Source organism: Mastigoproctus giganteus, chromosome 3, assembly GCF_048544385.1.
Source record: "Mastigoproctus giganteus isolate SK-2022 chromosome 3, ASM4854438v1, whole genome shotgun sequence".
In the NCBI taxonomy this organism is placed as follows: Eukaryota; Metazoa; Arthropoda; class Arachnida; order Uropygi; family Thelyphonidae; genus Mastigoproctus; species Mastigoproctus giganteus.
Genome location: NC_143577.1, coordinates 250722824 through 250738319, shown reverse-complemented (window position 1 = coordinate 250738319; position 15496 = coordinate 250722824). Strand labels below are relative to the sequence as shown.

Below are 15496 nucleotides of genomic sequence, written 5' to 3'. Positions count from 1 at the left end.
TTTCCTGAAAATTACAGTCTACAGAAGTTCAAGTCCAATGTCAACAAATATCTTCTTTCGTCTTCTCAAACTCCGACCCAAGCACGGTACTAAGTACTATAGGTTCTAATACCTCTCATGTTTGGGGTTTACATAAAAAAAAAATATATATATATATATATAATTCAAACAAAATGTCTTGACTAATGGAGTAAATTAATAATACACTCTGCATTGCTTAGATATTCTATATATATAGTGTTGGTCCCATATTCAACGTGTTAGCCATAATTTTGTTTTCCCAGTTTCATAAAAAAAGCCCTCCTAGGTCTTTGCTCACGTCACCTCATGGTTCTTTACACTTAGGCAAGTGCACTGGTGTTTCACTCTGCTGAAACAGTAACTTTTCACCATGGTAACCTCATAAATCTAAAAATTCTTATACCTTCTGAGTCTATTTGGGGTTACTCTGACTTCTAATCTCTTTTATCATAAGCACATCAGAAATATTGCTTTGCCCATATCAAAAAAAAACCAAAAACAACTGGTTTTCTTTTGCTTTTGGCATTAACTTTCTTCTAAATAGCTGCTGACTATGAAGAAATCTCAAATTTGCAGTATCATACAAAATTGTTCCCATATGTGGGGCAACCTCAAAATCTCTCTCGAACTCTCTCCAAAAGAGAGCAGTCAAATCGAATAATGACCTACCTCTTATGAAATCTCTCCACTCTCTGTCTCGTAGACTTTCAGTTTCTGCTGCATGCCTTTTCTATAATACTTCCATGATTACTCTTCTTTGAGTTGGTATCTGTAATTCCCCTGCTCTCCTCCATACTAATCTGAACATGTCTCAACCAGTCAACATCTATTCACTGTCCATCTCTAAACTTGTGGAATTAACTTTCTTTTGTCCTTATTTATTCCTTCTACATCTCATCTAATGTTGACAAGTATCTTCTGACTTTTCAACTTTCAACCAATGCATGGTACTACTAATACCTTTCATGTTTGGGGGTTTTCATATACAATAAGCACTGGTTATTAGAACCAGCCACTTTATAGAATCAAATTTCATAGAACCGATTCAAATCAATAAAATACATTACACTTGCATCATTTATTAGAATAGCATCTTCTGTTATAAGAATTAATGCCTCTGTGATATTTTTCAAAAGTACATTTCTGGAGGTCAAAATCATAAAACAGTAAAAACAATTTGCAGTTTACAGTTTAGTGGGCTGTTCTGTTAGTACAATAAACAGGTAGTAAACTCTGTCTTATTGCATTTGTTGGATTGATTGCATTTGATGCATTTGTTTATGACTCAGCAAATGGGTTAACTTGTCACAACATCTCGTCCAATTTTTGCATTACTTCGGCCATACACCCTTGGTTTGATTGTTTTTCAAGCCATTTTGTTGTTGCTTCAGCAGAATCGAAAATATAAAGTTGTCCATATCATGGCTTATTTGCTTCGTTTGAATATAGCGGTGAGACCAAATGGTAAATCCGGATGTGTATTCTAAAACAGTATGGACCATTTCCAGGCAGTGATTTAATCTCTGTGCCCATTGATGCGAATGGCATTGCTGAGTTGTTTGTTTGTTATTTGGTTTTTAGGAGCATTAGCAACTAAGGCCATATTGCTCCGGGATATGCGGTGGTCATTCCTTGACCTTTCCGCATACTCCATATTTGGTGGTGACGGGCTCGAACCCTGGTCTAATCAAGAAGCATGTGCTACGCACTGCTGCTCCTTCCCACCTGGCTACGGAGGCGCCCATTGCTGAGTTGTACTCTCATATATGTTCTCTGTAGTTATTTTCTTCACATGTATCCCCCGTAAGCAGCTCTCATAAGAGTAAGTGTCTTAGACAGTGGGTCAAGTGAAACCTTTCCATCACGACAGCATTTAGTTTGTTTATTCAATGTATTTAACTCATGTCCCCAATACCTTGCATTGCAATACTCACAGTTATAACACATTTCCTATGTCATGCTCTTCCACATTAATTACAGCTTGATTATTTGCATCCGGTACTTCTATTTGATTAGTCCTACGGCCTTTCACCCATCTTCTCATTTCCAATCTTGCTTCTCTTTCTTCAATGTTTTCTGCCCATCTTCGTAGTCGTAGGGTCTAGTTTCGGTCTCTTAGTCTATTAGATCTCTCCTCTAATGTTTCTTTATCATTTCTTCTACGTATTCTCAAAGTTCTTACATCCTGTTTAGCCATTTTTATTGCACTTCTTAAAACCTAGAACGATTTATTAAAATTGAAGACAAATAAAATAAACAGTTAAAATAAACATACGTCGATGGCTTTCAGGCATAGGTTGCCTTTCTTCAGTTGAAAAACGTTAGTACAAAAATTAATAAAGAATGTCCGGTATGGGCATTCTTTATTAATTTGGTGGTCATGCGAGGTGAACCGCATGAATGGGTGCTGGCAACAATTAGCAGTTGGAAACTTTGGCCAGCATACCTAAGCGTTTTATATACAGTGACAGTAGATTCCGATTATTTGGAGCACCGGTTAATCGAGGCAGCCATTTATTTGTGACAAAATTTGAAGAAAACAAAACAAGTATTTGTTTTTTGTTCCACTTATTTGGGTCAACTTGTCGCTTAATTGGAGCAGTGAAGGTTGTGATTGAACAATAAACTGTTTGTAGATGGCACTTCTACAAACAGTTTGTAGAGGTCATACGGGCAGCAGCCGAGTCAGTTATTGCGCTGTAGAGTGATTGTGTTGCATTTGTTCTGTCGTGGTAATCGGATTCTGATAGAATCCGATTTTTGCTTGCGGTATACAATTGTTTACGATCACACTAGGTACATATGTATACGTCTTGTGGGTTAACATAGATTAAAAACTACCAAACAGTGCACTGATTTTTTTTTTTCAGTACATTTAAGACCCCTGTCAAGTGCTATGTAATGATTTGTTGCTTTCAGAAAAAATCTCTATTCTTGACAAGATAAAAGGCCAGCCTCCTAACATCGGCCATCGTCAGCTAGCAGAGATAATTAAGGTGCCAAAATCTACAATTTCAGGTAATCAAGAAAAATTTAGAGGAGTGGACATTGCGTGCGGTTTAAAGAAAACATTTCATAAGCGAAAGAGGGAAGGCAAAGATCCAGATGTTGAGGATACTTTGAATCAATGGTTTTCCACTGTATCTAAACAAGGTGTGCATGTAAGTGGCCCTATGCTAAAAACCCAAGTCAGAAGAGTTGGCCAAAAAGCTAGGTAACATAAATTTCAAAGCGACGGATGGTTGGTTGTCTCGATGGAAATGTAGATGTGACATTAGTTACTAAAAAGCACATGGCGAGAAGGACAGTGCTGATGCTACAGGTGCCGAGCAATGGAAATCTGAAAAACTGCCAGAGTTGCTTAAAAAATTTAGTGGGGATGACATTTACAACACCGATGAAACAGACCTGTATTATCATGCTACGCTGGATGATTCCCTGAGCTATCAACACATAACACTGTCCGGTTCAAAGAAAGCAATGGATCCTGTAACAGTGTTGTACTGCTCAAACTTTTAGTTATTAGTAGAAGTGCTAATAACTATTGGCATAATACGAAACTGGCAGTTTGCCAGTTTCGTATTATGCCAATAAGAAGGCGTGGATGACCACATATTTTTGTGGAATGGCTAATGAACTGGGATGTGGAACTGCAACGGAAGTCCAGAAAAATTCTGTTGATATTGGACGACTGCACTGCACTGCACACTCTAATATAGATGGTTTAAAAAATATTGAACTGCAATTTTTACCCCCTAACACCACATCCTTGAAGCAGTTGAGGAAATCTGCTGACATCTTCAAAATCAATAGAAGTTAGTGCAAAAGTTTCAGTGTTAAATCTGTACAATTTATTGCCAATAGGTGTCAAGGAATAAGCAGCAAAACAATTCAGAATTGTTTTGCTAAATGTGGTTTCACGACTAATTGATTCAGATGCGATGAGCTGTACAGAAAATGAAATGGCTTTGGAACTGCAACACGTCCAAAATTGTGAAGAATTTTTAACGATTGACAATAACCTTCAATGTCACGATGAAAATGAAGATTATAAGGAAACAATTATTGAATAAATTGCACCAAAACACTCAGAGGAACTAGAAGACCAAGAAAATGATGATGATGATATACCTAAGCGAGTGACTAACCAGGATGCCAGGAAATATATTGCTGAATTGAGATGCTATTTCATGCAGGAAGGCAGTCCTTTATCAGCATTAGATACCTGTGCCGACTTTGCAGTTCTCAGTTGCAGTCCATAAAGAGAACACATCGGGGTACACTTGATAATTTTTTCAAAGAACCGTTAAGTAATGTGCAACCTTTGCTTGACACAGACTGTGCTTTATCTGATTAGTCTGTACTGTATCTTCATTTTACATATGTGTATACGTACATTTTGTTTGCTTTTAGGTTTAGTTATTTTTAAATAAATGTGGCATTTCTTTAAATGCCACATTCCTTTTATTTTATTTATACCTTTTTGCCTCCGTTAGAATGTTTTTCAGCTCATTAAAATTTTGCTTAATTGGGCCAAAATCGTCTAGTCTAGGTGTGTCCCAATTAACTGGAATCGACTGTATATAGATATTTTGTACTATTATTTTTATAATAGTGTCTTTAAGATTTAGTTATGTATTTTATTTCATTACAGTTAGCCAGAGAATGCAAGAATATTTTGGGTTTTTGTACCTGACTGGAGGAATGAACCCTTTGTTTAAATTATTTCTAAATAATGAAATCACATTAAAATAGTTACAGAACTTATTGAAATATAAAGTCAGTTGAGCTTTTATTTAAACATTTTCATTCTTTCATTTATTGTAGCATGGAGAAATTGATAAAAAATATTCTGGATTGTTAGAAAAAAAGTGGACATCAGTTATAAGGTTGCAGAAGAAGGTAAATTTCAATTTCATTAATTATAAATACTATTGGAATATAGGATTTGCAAGTTTATCTAAGGAGCTTTGAAATAGATTATGATGTGCAATAGTGTCATAATATCATAATAATATTATGACACATTGCAAACATGCAACTAGTGCTCAGCTATGTTTCTTAATCTGCATCAAGAATGGCATGAAATTCACATTTAGGCATTAATGTGAAATTCTGTTTTTAGACAACTAAAGCAGCAGATTCATTACTGGAATCAAAGTTGTTAAACAAGTTTTTTTTTTTTTCCTTCTCTGTTCTCCCAGTAAAATTATGATACGGATATTGCAGTTTTTATTTTAGTATTGTTGATTTGCTGAGAATTGCTTTAAAATACAATATTGAGAGTAACTATATAATAAAAATTATAAAATTTCTTTTCTTTAGTTAAGGAAATATTTTTAAATTCATGCTGTTCTTTTATATGGAACTTGAAGGATTGAAGGAATCATTTTCACAGAGATGTGATTTTGGTGGATTAAACAGCACTAAATAAGAGTTAGTCACTCATCCTTGTTTGGCAATCCACACATCATGTTTATGTACACATGTGTTTGTACTGTTGATGTATGATTAAAATGTACAGTGTAAAGTTGGGGTTGATTTTGATTATTTTTGTGTTCTTATGAAAGTTTTCCCAAAAATATTCCATCATACACAATTCCCAGACATTATTCTTGCACAGACCTCTTAATTGAAAAATCAGTTTCTAGAATATCCTGGGATGCAGTAGCATACAGGGCCATGCCAGGCCATTTTAGTACCCGAGATAAGAATGAAAAATTGACTCCTACTGTTAATCATGGCAATGTTGACAATTATTTAATCTTTCTTTTGGTGACCCTTTCAGCTTTTAATCTGAGGCAAGAGCCTCGTTTGCCTCACCCTCGGAATGGCTCTGGTAGCGTGCTTGAAGATCCACAAAGAGTTTGTGGTATGGAAATATAATTCATTTTATAAACGTCAGATTTATTAATTAGAAAAGTAATATGTAATTAAGAAAAGCATTAATTTATGATCCTGCTTACTTTGATTGAAATAGTGAATGTTAGAGAACAAAGTGGAGGAAGGAAATTTCTGGTTATCTAGTTACAGATAAACAGAAATTTGCAAACTAGTTTTTAAAAACAAAATTGGCCTTATTGTTGGAGTAATAAGTTAGGCAGTTATAATATACATGAAATAATTTATAATATTAAACCTGCATTAGCAACACCCACAGTTGTAACAAAGAAGGTGGCACTACACCTGAAAGGTGTAAACTGTCTTTTTTTTTTCTGGTAAGGTTTATGGAGTTTTCTGAGTTCTTCTTTGAATATACTATTTCATATTTTCTTAATGGATTGCAATATTTATTGTGTGTATTTTTTAGCTTTAAATAAAAAGTTTAATATTTAAAAAATGCTATGCTTTCATACATTAAAAAATATGAATTCTGTTAAATTAATATTTATAGGCATAAAGATATAAAGATGAAGCTATTAGCCTCTTCCATTTTCCAGATTAAAGAACTGTTAAACATGCAAAATTTTAAATATTTGCATGTGCATATATTTGTGCTTATTATATGCATAAATAGTTTTTAAGAATTAAAAAAAAATTTATATACAAATGTATAATTATAACCATATGTAAGGTTGTATAAAGTCCAATACTGTACAATAAAAGCATTCCAAGAGAGCCCATGGGACATGTAGAATAGCTCTTGAAGGTTAGTTCAACTCTGCTTTGGTTCACTAATGATACAGAACTCTGTAAAATGTCCAAAATGAGTATTGTACTATGTTTGTGCAGTGTAATGCACAAACATAACACAGCACAAACAGCTATAAAGGCAAAAAGACAATTAAATTTAAAAAAAAAAAAAAATTTAAATAATAATAAAATAAAGCCTTGCAATCCCTTGATACTAGATACTATCGGGAAAGTATTCCACTCCTGGAGAATAAAAGAAAAATATTCAGCAGTTACAAACAAAGAAAATCCTATGGTAAATTTACATCATTCTTAGATGTTCCTATTCTGAAGCCTGCAAGTCAAGATCAGGTCAGGTTGAGTCAAGTTGTCCAAAAATAAAATCCTATCAAGCGTATAGGAAAAGCTTGAGTTCAGCCAACATTTATCAAGAAAATAAATCCAGAATTCCAGAATATTCAATAAATATGATATGTTCAACTAGTTTTTATTAATATTCAGTCTGGAAATTGTTATTCAAGAGCCAATAATATTTAGAAGATAATAATTAGAATAAATGAATAGTTGGTAAATAAATATGGACAGTAAACAGTGCCTTCCCATTAGTTGTCGGTAGAATCATTAGATGTATTAGAAGCAGAGGATATTGTTGTCATACAGTTTCCAGAGCGAGAAACAGTCAAATACATTGCCAGCAATTTTCTTGTTGAAGATATTTTTAGTATAGTCTTGAAAGGCCTGGAAGGAGACCTTGTCATTCACAAAAGAAGGTTCAAGCCCTGGAGCAAAACAAGTTAAGTTGGATTCTAGTGTGGTTCTTAAGTCAGCATATTTGTGGCATTCATAAAGTATATATTCTGTAAAGTTATGATATGTTTATTTTCATCTGGTCCACAAGAACATAAGTTTGAATAGACAAAGCCAAACCGATAAAATTTTGAGGAGAAGTGTCCTGTCAATAAGGACTGGGAGTAAACCATTTTTTTTTTTAATATTCTTTTTGATGGCAAAGGTGATGTTGGGAATAGTCTTGTGACTGTTCCTCTATGACCATTGGTCCCATCTTGTTTGCCGAATATTTATCAATTCATTCCAGTAATGATTTTTTTCATGTTTTTGTGTCATTTTCATTGCATTAGCATTAGTAGAGGCATACAATGCAAGAAAGCAAGCTTATGCATCAGCCAAAAAAAAAAAAAAAAAAACCACCACCATTTCACCCCTCCATTCATTCCAAATGCCTATTCAGCTCAGCCTTAAATTTATTTAGGCTATCAACTTCCACAACAAAAGATGGAAGTCTGTTGCACCAATCAACTACCTGCTGGCTAAAGGCAAACTTCCGCACATCTGTTCTACAACTGTCTTTCCTCAATTTGAATCTGTGCCCCCTCAGGTTATTAATCTGAGCAACAGGAAGAATTGCATCAGCGTTCTGCTTGCTCAACCCATTCAAGGCTTTGTACACCTCAATCACATCACGTTGCACATGCATACTGTCCAATTGCTGCAATTTGCAGAACTTAAGCCTTTCTTGGTAAGAGCACCCCCTTTGTTCCCCCACCAATCTTGTTGCCCTTCTTTGTACTCATTCTAGCAATTCTACATCCTTCCTAAAATGAGGCCTCCAGGCCTGTACACAGTACTCTAGGTGTGGCCTGACCATTGCCTTGTATAACGGGATAATCACCTCCATGTTCCTGCTGGCAAAATTTCTATATATCATTGACAAGACTCCATGACCTGCCCTGGCAGCCCCTCTGCACTGCTCAGTGAACTTCATATTTGACTGCACAGTTACTCCAGGTCTTTTTCACTTTCCACCTCCCCGAGTGTAGTACCATACAGTTGGTACGTTTCTCTTGAGTTATTGGCTACCCATATGCAGTACTTTGCATTTGTCAGTGTTAAACTTCAGTTGCCACTTTTCAGCCCATTTGCCCAACTTATCTAGATCCAGTTGGAGTAGCATACTGTCTTTACTGTCAGTAACAACCCTGCCAACCTTTGTATCATCTGCAAACTTGCACGTTAAACTTGATATACTTTCATCAATATCATTGATGAATATACAAAACAACAATGGGCCCAACACTGAACCCCTGGGGAACTCCACTAATAACATTTGTCCACGAAGAGCAGTGTCCATTAGAGCTTACAATACTGGGATCCCGGCCATTTTTTTCCTGCATTGAAATACTGGTATTGATACAAAAAAATACCGGTTTTTCAGTACTAATTTTAAAAAAATAATTGTTTATAATTTAATCACATAAAGGTTATAAAATCACCTTTATGTGATTAGATGTTGTTATCTCTACTAGCAAATGTTCGATAAATCATTGATAGGACACCATGCAACATTGCAACCTGTCCACAATTCTCAGAAAACTTCATGTCTGACTGTATCGTAAATCCCAAGTCCTGTTCCTCCACTACTGACTTTAGCTCAACTCCACCAAGTGTATAAGTTATGTTGGGGTTGTTGTTCCCCAGGTGTAAGACCTTGCATTTTGCTGAATTAAAGCATATAGCTGCCACTTTTCTGACCATCTCGGAAGTCTATTTAGGTTACTCTGAAGAAGCTCTGCTTGGCGGCGATCATTAACTACTCTACTGATCTTTACATCTGCAAGTTTAGACCTCATACCCTCCATCCCTTCATAGATGTCATTTTAGATAATCAGAAACAACAGTGGTCCCAATACTGATCCTTGGGGAAACCCACTACTTACATTAACCCAATTTGAGGAATAACCATTTATCACAACCTTCTGCCTGGTGCCCTCAATCCGTCGTGCTATCCATCTAAGGATTTTCCCTATGATTCTAGTCTGCTACAACATATAAAGTAACCACTCATGTGGGACTGAGTCAAATGCTTTGCTGGAATCCAAATAAACAATGTTGAAATTATTCCCTAAATCCAGCTCACGAGTGACCTGTCAAAATGGCTAACCAGATTTGTTAAACATGATTTTCCCTTTACAGAACCATGCCTTGCATGCTGCAGAATTCCATTTCCATCTAAATAATCCTGAATTCCACTCTTGATCACTGCCTCCATGGTTTTCCCTACTACTGAAGTTAGACTGGCTGGTCGGTAATTTCCCGTTACATTCATAGAACCACCTTTATGTTCCAATTTACACCAATCCAACGGAATTTCTCCTGTCCATCACTGGCCTTAATGGTTCAATGTACTCGCTGCCTCCTTTAAGATTATAGGGTATATGCCATCAACCACAGGAACCTTACTTGCCTGTAGGTGCGAAAGATTTTCTCATTAAATAATCATTTGAAATTTCAGCATCATTAATTACATTTTTTTCAACTTCACTTCCATAGTATCTCATTGAAAAAAAGGGGTTTTTTTTATGTAAATATCGATGCAAAGTAACTGTTGAGTTCATCTGCAGCTTCAGCTATGGTATCTAATACTATTCCATTACATAAGGGTCCAATCTGATTTGTCCTTTTCTTTGCATTTATATATGTGAAGAATTCCTTAACTGCACACTTTACTCTCTTCTTTATTCCTTATCCCCACTCTTTGCTCTCTCCCAGACTCAGTAAAGGTACTATAGTGAAAATTATACTTCGCTTAATAAAACTTCTTTCCCCTTTAGAAAATGAACATAATTCAACCATGGGAGACCAACACTGAACAGAACATCAGTGTTCTGCAAATTCTTTCCAAAATAAGAAATTGCCTGACTCCAATGAGATTTTAAAAGATGAACTTGAGTCGGAAATTAATGAAATACTTTTAACTATTTTTGCGAAAAAGGTTCAAAGCCTAGAAAATATGGACTGCCTAGAAATTATGGACTGAGATTATCTTCGATTATCTCAGTACAATAGTACCAGAATAGAATCCGAAAGGATGTTTTCTGCCACTAATCAAATACTGTACCATTTTAAACGATCATACTATTGATTGCTTATGTTTCTTAAGAGCTCACTTTATTCAGACAGGTAGTATGGATGCTTAAACATAACTAAAACTTTGCAGCAACAATATGTATTTTTTTGTTTTTAGAATAACTGTATTTTAATTTTTTTTTTTTTTTTTTTTTTTTTCAGAATATTTATTATTGCAATAAAAGTTTATTTGAAACATGAATTCAAGTAATTAGAGTACTTGTTTTTTTCCTTACTTAATTGCACCTAATTGTCATCAAAATTTATTGAGAAAAGCGTTTTGTTTTTGGAATACCAGTATTAATACTGGTTTTCCCGGTTTCATAAATTAAAAATACAGAAATACCAGTATTAAGATTTTGACTGGTATTGTAAACCCTAGTGTCCATTGACTACCATTCTCTGTCATCTCCCACTCAGCCATCCCTTTATCCATTGTAAGATAAAGAGCCATGCACCTGCAGCAAAAGTGACTGTAGGGACAAAACTGCATTATATTAAATAGTTTTTCTCTTCAGACCCCATTCTTCTTTTGAAATTTTAATTAAATAACTAGTAAACATTTTGATTTTCATGGTCAGTTGGTTGACGTGCGATGTAAAATTTTGTCTGCTATCAAAAATCACTCTTAGATATTTTAGTCGACGCGCCGGTAGTAATGGAGAAAACATTAATATTGATGATGGGAGCTGACAGTAGTCAGATTTTTCCCTAAAGACCATTTTGGTTTTGGGGGGAGAAATTCACAGCTTGTTTTTAACTGTCCAGTCATGTAAATCAGAGGACTATTAGCATGTGCTTCTGAGTCAGAATGAGACTTTCCAGCAAAAATAATTGTAGGGTCATGTGCATATGCTATTGTGTGGTATTTTCAAAATTTTGAATGGGCCAACTGTCAAGAACTGCATTAGCATTAACAGAGGCATATTATGCAAGAAAGCAAGCTTATACAGCATCAGGGGAAAAAAAAAAAAACTTCCCATTTCACTCATCCATTTACTGCAAAAGTTTGTCCACTTCTTCCTTTGAATTTATTTAAGCTATCAACTTCCACAACAAAAGATGGAAGTCTGATCCACCAATCAACTACCCACTGGCTAAAGGCAAATTCCCGCACATCTATTCTACAACTGTCTTTCCTCAATTTGAATCTGTGCCCCCTCAGGTTCTTAATCTGAGCAAGAGGAAGAATTCCATCAACATTCAGCTTGCTCAAGCCATTCAAGTCCTTATACACCTCAATCAGATCACCTCACAGGTGCCTACTCTCCAGGCGCTGCAGTTTGCAGAACTTAAGCCGTTCTTGGTAAGAGCACCCCTTTGTTCCCCCACCAATCTTGTTGCCCTTCTTTGTACTCATTCTAGCAACTCTACATCTTTCTAAAATGAGGCCTCCAGACCTGTACACAGTACTCTAGGTGTGGCTTGACCATTGCCTTGTATAATGGGATAATCACGTCCCTGTTACCAAAATTCCTACATATCATTGACAAGACTCCGTGACCTGCCCTGCCAGTCCGTCTGCATTGCTCAGCGAACTTTATATTCGACTGCATAATTATCCCCAGGTCTTTTCACTTTCCACTTCCCTGAGTGTAGTACCACACAGTTGGTACGTTTCTCTTGGGTTATTGCTACCCATATGCAGTACTTTGCATTTATCAATGTTAAACTTCAGTTACCACTTCTCAACCCAACTTTTCTAGATTCTGTTGCAGTAGCATACTGTCATTAACAACCCTGCCAACCTTTGTATCATCTGCAAACTTGGACATTAAGCCTGGATATACCTTCATCAATATCATTAACAAATATACAAAACAATGATGGGCCCATCGTTGTTTTGTATACCACTCTGTGTTCTCCCACTCAACCATCCTTTTATCTAGTGTAACAACTTGCCCTTAATGCCATACTGCTTCAATTTGTACAGTAGTCTTCCATGTGTGCGACAGTATAAAAGACTCTCCTAAAATCCAAGTATATGATATCAAAATTATTTTTTTCATCTAGTTCCTTTGTGACCAGATCATAGTATCCAATCAAGTTGGTCAGACAATAATTCCCCTTAACAACCCATATTAACAAACCCATATTCTATATGAGGGGTGCCAAGACAGAACCTTGGGATGCCACCTAGTATTTGGAGACTGACGTTTAGAAATGACCTTTTTACTTTTGTTCCTCATTATCTGATAAAGTTGTTAAGGAGACTTGGCTTTGTGCAGTTGATCAAGGGAGCTCTCTCACCAAGGGAATCAAAAGTGCCCTTGAAATCGATGAATGTAACTAATTCATATTTTTCCTGAGAAGCTTGAACATGAGATACAAGTTTAACTAGGGCATCTTCACGAGATCTGCCTTGTCTAAAACATGCTTACCTTGAGATTTTGAGTTCAAAAAAGATTAATTCTGATTGTTGTTAGATATTCAAAGTTTTCCCAAGTTGAGTAATAAGGATATAGGTCTATATGCTTCTGGGTGTAAATAAAGTTTGCCAGGTTTTTGTTCTGTTTTTAGGTGTGCATTCTTCCAAATGGCTGGGAAGGTTTTCTCAACTAGATGTTTGTTGTTTAATATAAGTAAAACTTGTGGTTAATTCATAAAACTTCATAAAAATATATTCATATTTTTATAATATGAATAAAAGTATTTATTAATATAATATTAGATACTGTTCATTTCCATTTTAAATTTTTATCAAAATTTATTTCACGTTTGCTGTGAAACACTCAGAATTTGAATCTGGTGTTTAATGTTCTTTTGGATTTCTTTCAGTGGTTCTAACATTTGTAAATTATGACCATTAGAATCATCGATAATCATATCTTGTGGTAGAGTTTTATAAATAACTTTAGAAACAACCACAATTCCAAACTTCATAGCATCAATAGCAGCAGTTCCTGTGTTAGTGTTACTACAAGTAAAAAGCAGAACAAATGTAGTTGGGGTGCTATACCTGCTGAGTGCACGCTTGCTATACTATGGAAAGATGATTTAAAAAAAAAAAAATTCAGAAACCATACCAAGTAAAAAATTTGTATGTTTGGATAGCTACAAAAAAATCACAGATTTCTCTGCAGCTGAGAAATAATGAGGGGTCATTATTTTGTGGGTTACCCCTCACAGGTGTAACCCAAAAAATAAAATAAAGTATTATTAGTAAATAACTCAAGTAATGCATTACTGACAAAATTTGTATTAGTTTAATTCATGCTAGTCAAATAATTACCTTATAAGCACAACATATTAGGCAGATTCCTGGTGTGCCCCCACCCTTAATTTTTTTTTTTTTCTCTCTCTTAATGGGCTGAACAGTAAATTGTAGTCCGAATAAGATTTAACAGTGTAAAATGTTTATATATATAATATTGATAAAAACAATAGGATTTAATCACATTACTGAACGACTAAGCAAAGCAAGAAAAAGTATTAAATTATTAAACTGGGTTATGGATCCAGGGCACTACTAGTTATAGTAGAAATACCCAGCAACCATAATGAAATATAGACAAATGTTTATTTTCAGTGTTATTGGGTAGGAGTGCTGACCTGTCAATTATAATTACCATGGAAAAAAATTGAGAATGCCAGCAAGATAAAAGCAAATAACCTGAAATTAGATTAACATTTACAAAAAAAAAAAAAAAAAAAATTATAATAACAATGGTACCTAAAGTAATGGGTCCTAGGGCTTTAACTACGTCTTCATGGGGTCGGCAACCAAAACCGTAGTAGCCACCGCAATAAGGCAGGGTTTCTGTTATGATGTATACGTGTGAAACGTATACATCATAGCCAACCCGACAGACCAAAAGGAAGGAATAAAATTCAAAAATAAATATATAAGTATAAAATAGAGTTAAAAAGCTAAAATAATGCCAATTAAATCTAATTAAAGGAAAAAAACAAAAATGAAAGTTTGAATTCAAAAAAGAAGGCAAAATACAGTATGAAATTTAAAACTTTAGATAACAGAATAAAGTCAGGTTAATGCCAACTTGCTGTTTGCTTAGACCGGAATCGGTGAAGTTAGCTACGTGTGGTGATTACAGAGCAACGTCGGAGACCTAAAGATGAAAGCCGATTGCTCTCTGTACAGTATATTTATATCAGTTGAAGTAACCTCGAGTGGGGGGAAAAGAAGGTGTGAAATTGTCGAAGTGAACCATATCCGTGTGACGGGGAAGTAAGCAATTAAACAAATGAGGCAAAGTGACAGCAAAGGAAGAATCAATGACTAACAAGGTAGTGTAGAAAAGACACTAAACTTTGTTTAAGAAGAAAAAAAGGAGCGATAGAAGAGGAATAGCATCTCGATATTGCTTTCGGCCAGCCTATCGTGCACAAGAAATAAATTGTAGTTATTGAGACAGTAGAAAGCAATTGGAAGAAGGGGAACATAGTTGCGCTCAGGTTGTCCAGGGTTGCTAAACCCATACCATAGTCAGTCCCTGGATGAAAGACTGGACAAATGCCTCATGTTTAAGTCGGTATTGGTATTGTTATTGAGGAAATGGAAAAAGAAGAAAATACAAATAACATCGTCAACAAAACAGCAAGCAGGACATAACAAAACACAATACTCCTGTGCATAGCCAGTCTGTAGGCACAAGCTTTCTACACCGTGAGACATGACAGAGGCTAGGGGTATATAACTATACATTATGTACAGGCCTGAAAGTAATATGTAATCTAAGTTTTTTTTTTAATTTTATAATATTTATTGCTTTTTTGAAATGATGGTAGAGGAAATCTGCAGGGAAATTATTGCATAACAATTTATTATGGAGTAGTTTGATGTAGTCAGAAAAGAGACTGTTGCTATTGCATACTGTTGCAATTTTGATGCATGAGAGAGTATTATGTTAGCATATACAGTAATACCCCTCCCCCATATCCACGGGGATACATTCCA

The 15496-nt window shown here is 35.2% G+C and overlaps 1 protein-coding gene across 5 annotated transcripts in view; it reads left to right on the top strand.

Moving 5' to 3' along the window:
- Positions 1 to 15496, top strand: part of LOC150089027 (lissencephaly-1 homolog) — a 212618-nt gene that overhangs the window by 86736 nt on the left and 110386 nt on the right. For all 5 annotated transcript variants that reach the window (XM_090369785.1, XM_090369784.1, XM_090369782.1 and 2 more), the window contains one exon: positions 4849 to 4923. In XM_090369785.1, coding sequence (XP_090225911.1) covers positions 4849 to 4923 — 75 coding nt within the window. The remainder of the gene's footprint in view (positions 1 to 4848; positions 4924 to 15496) is intronic.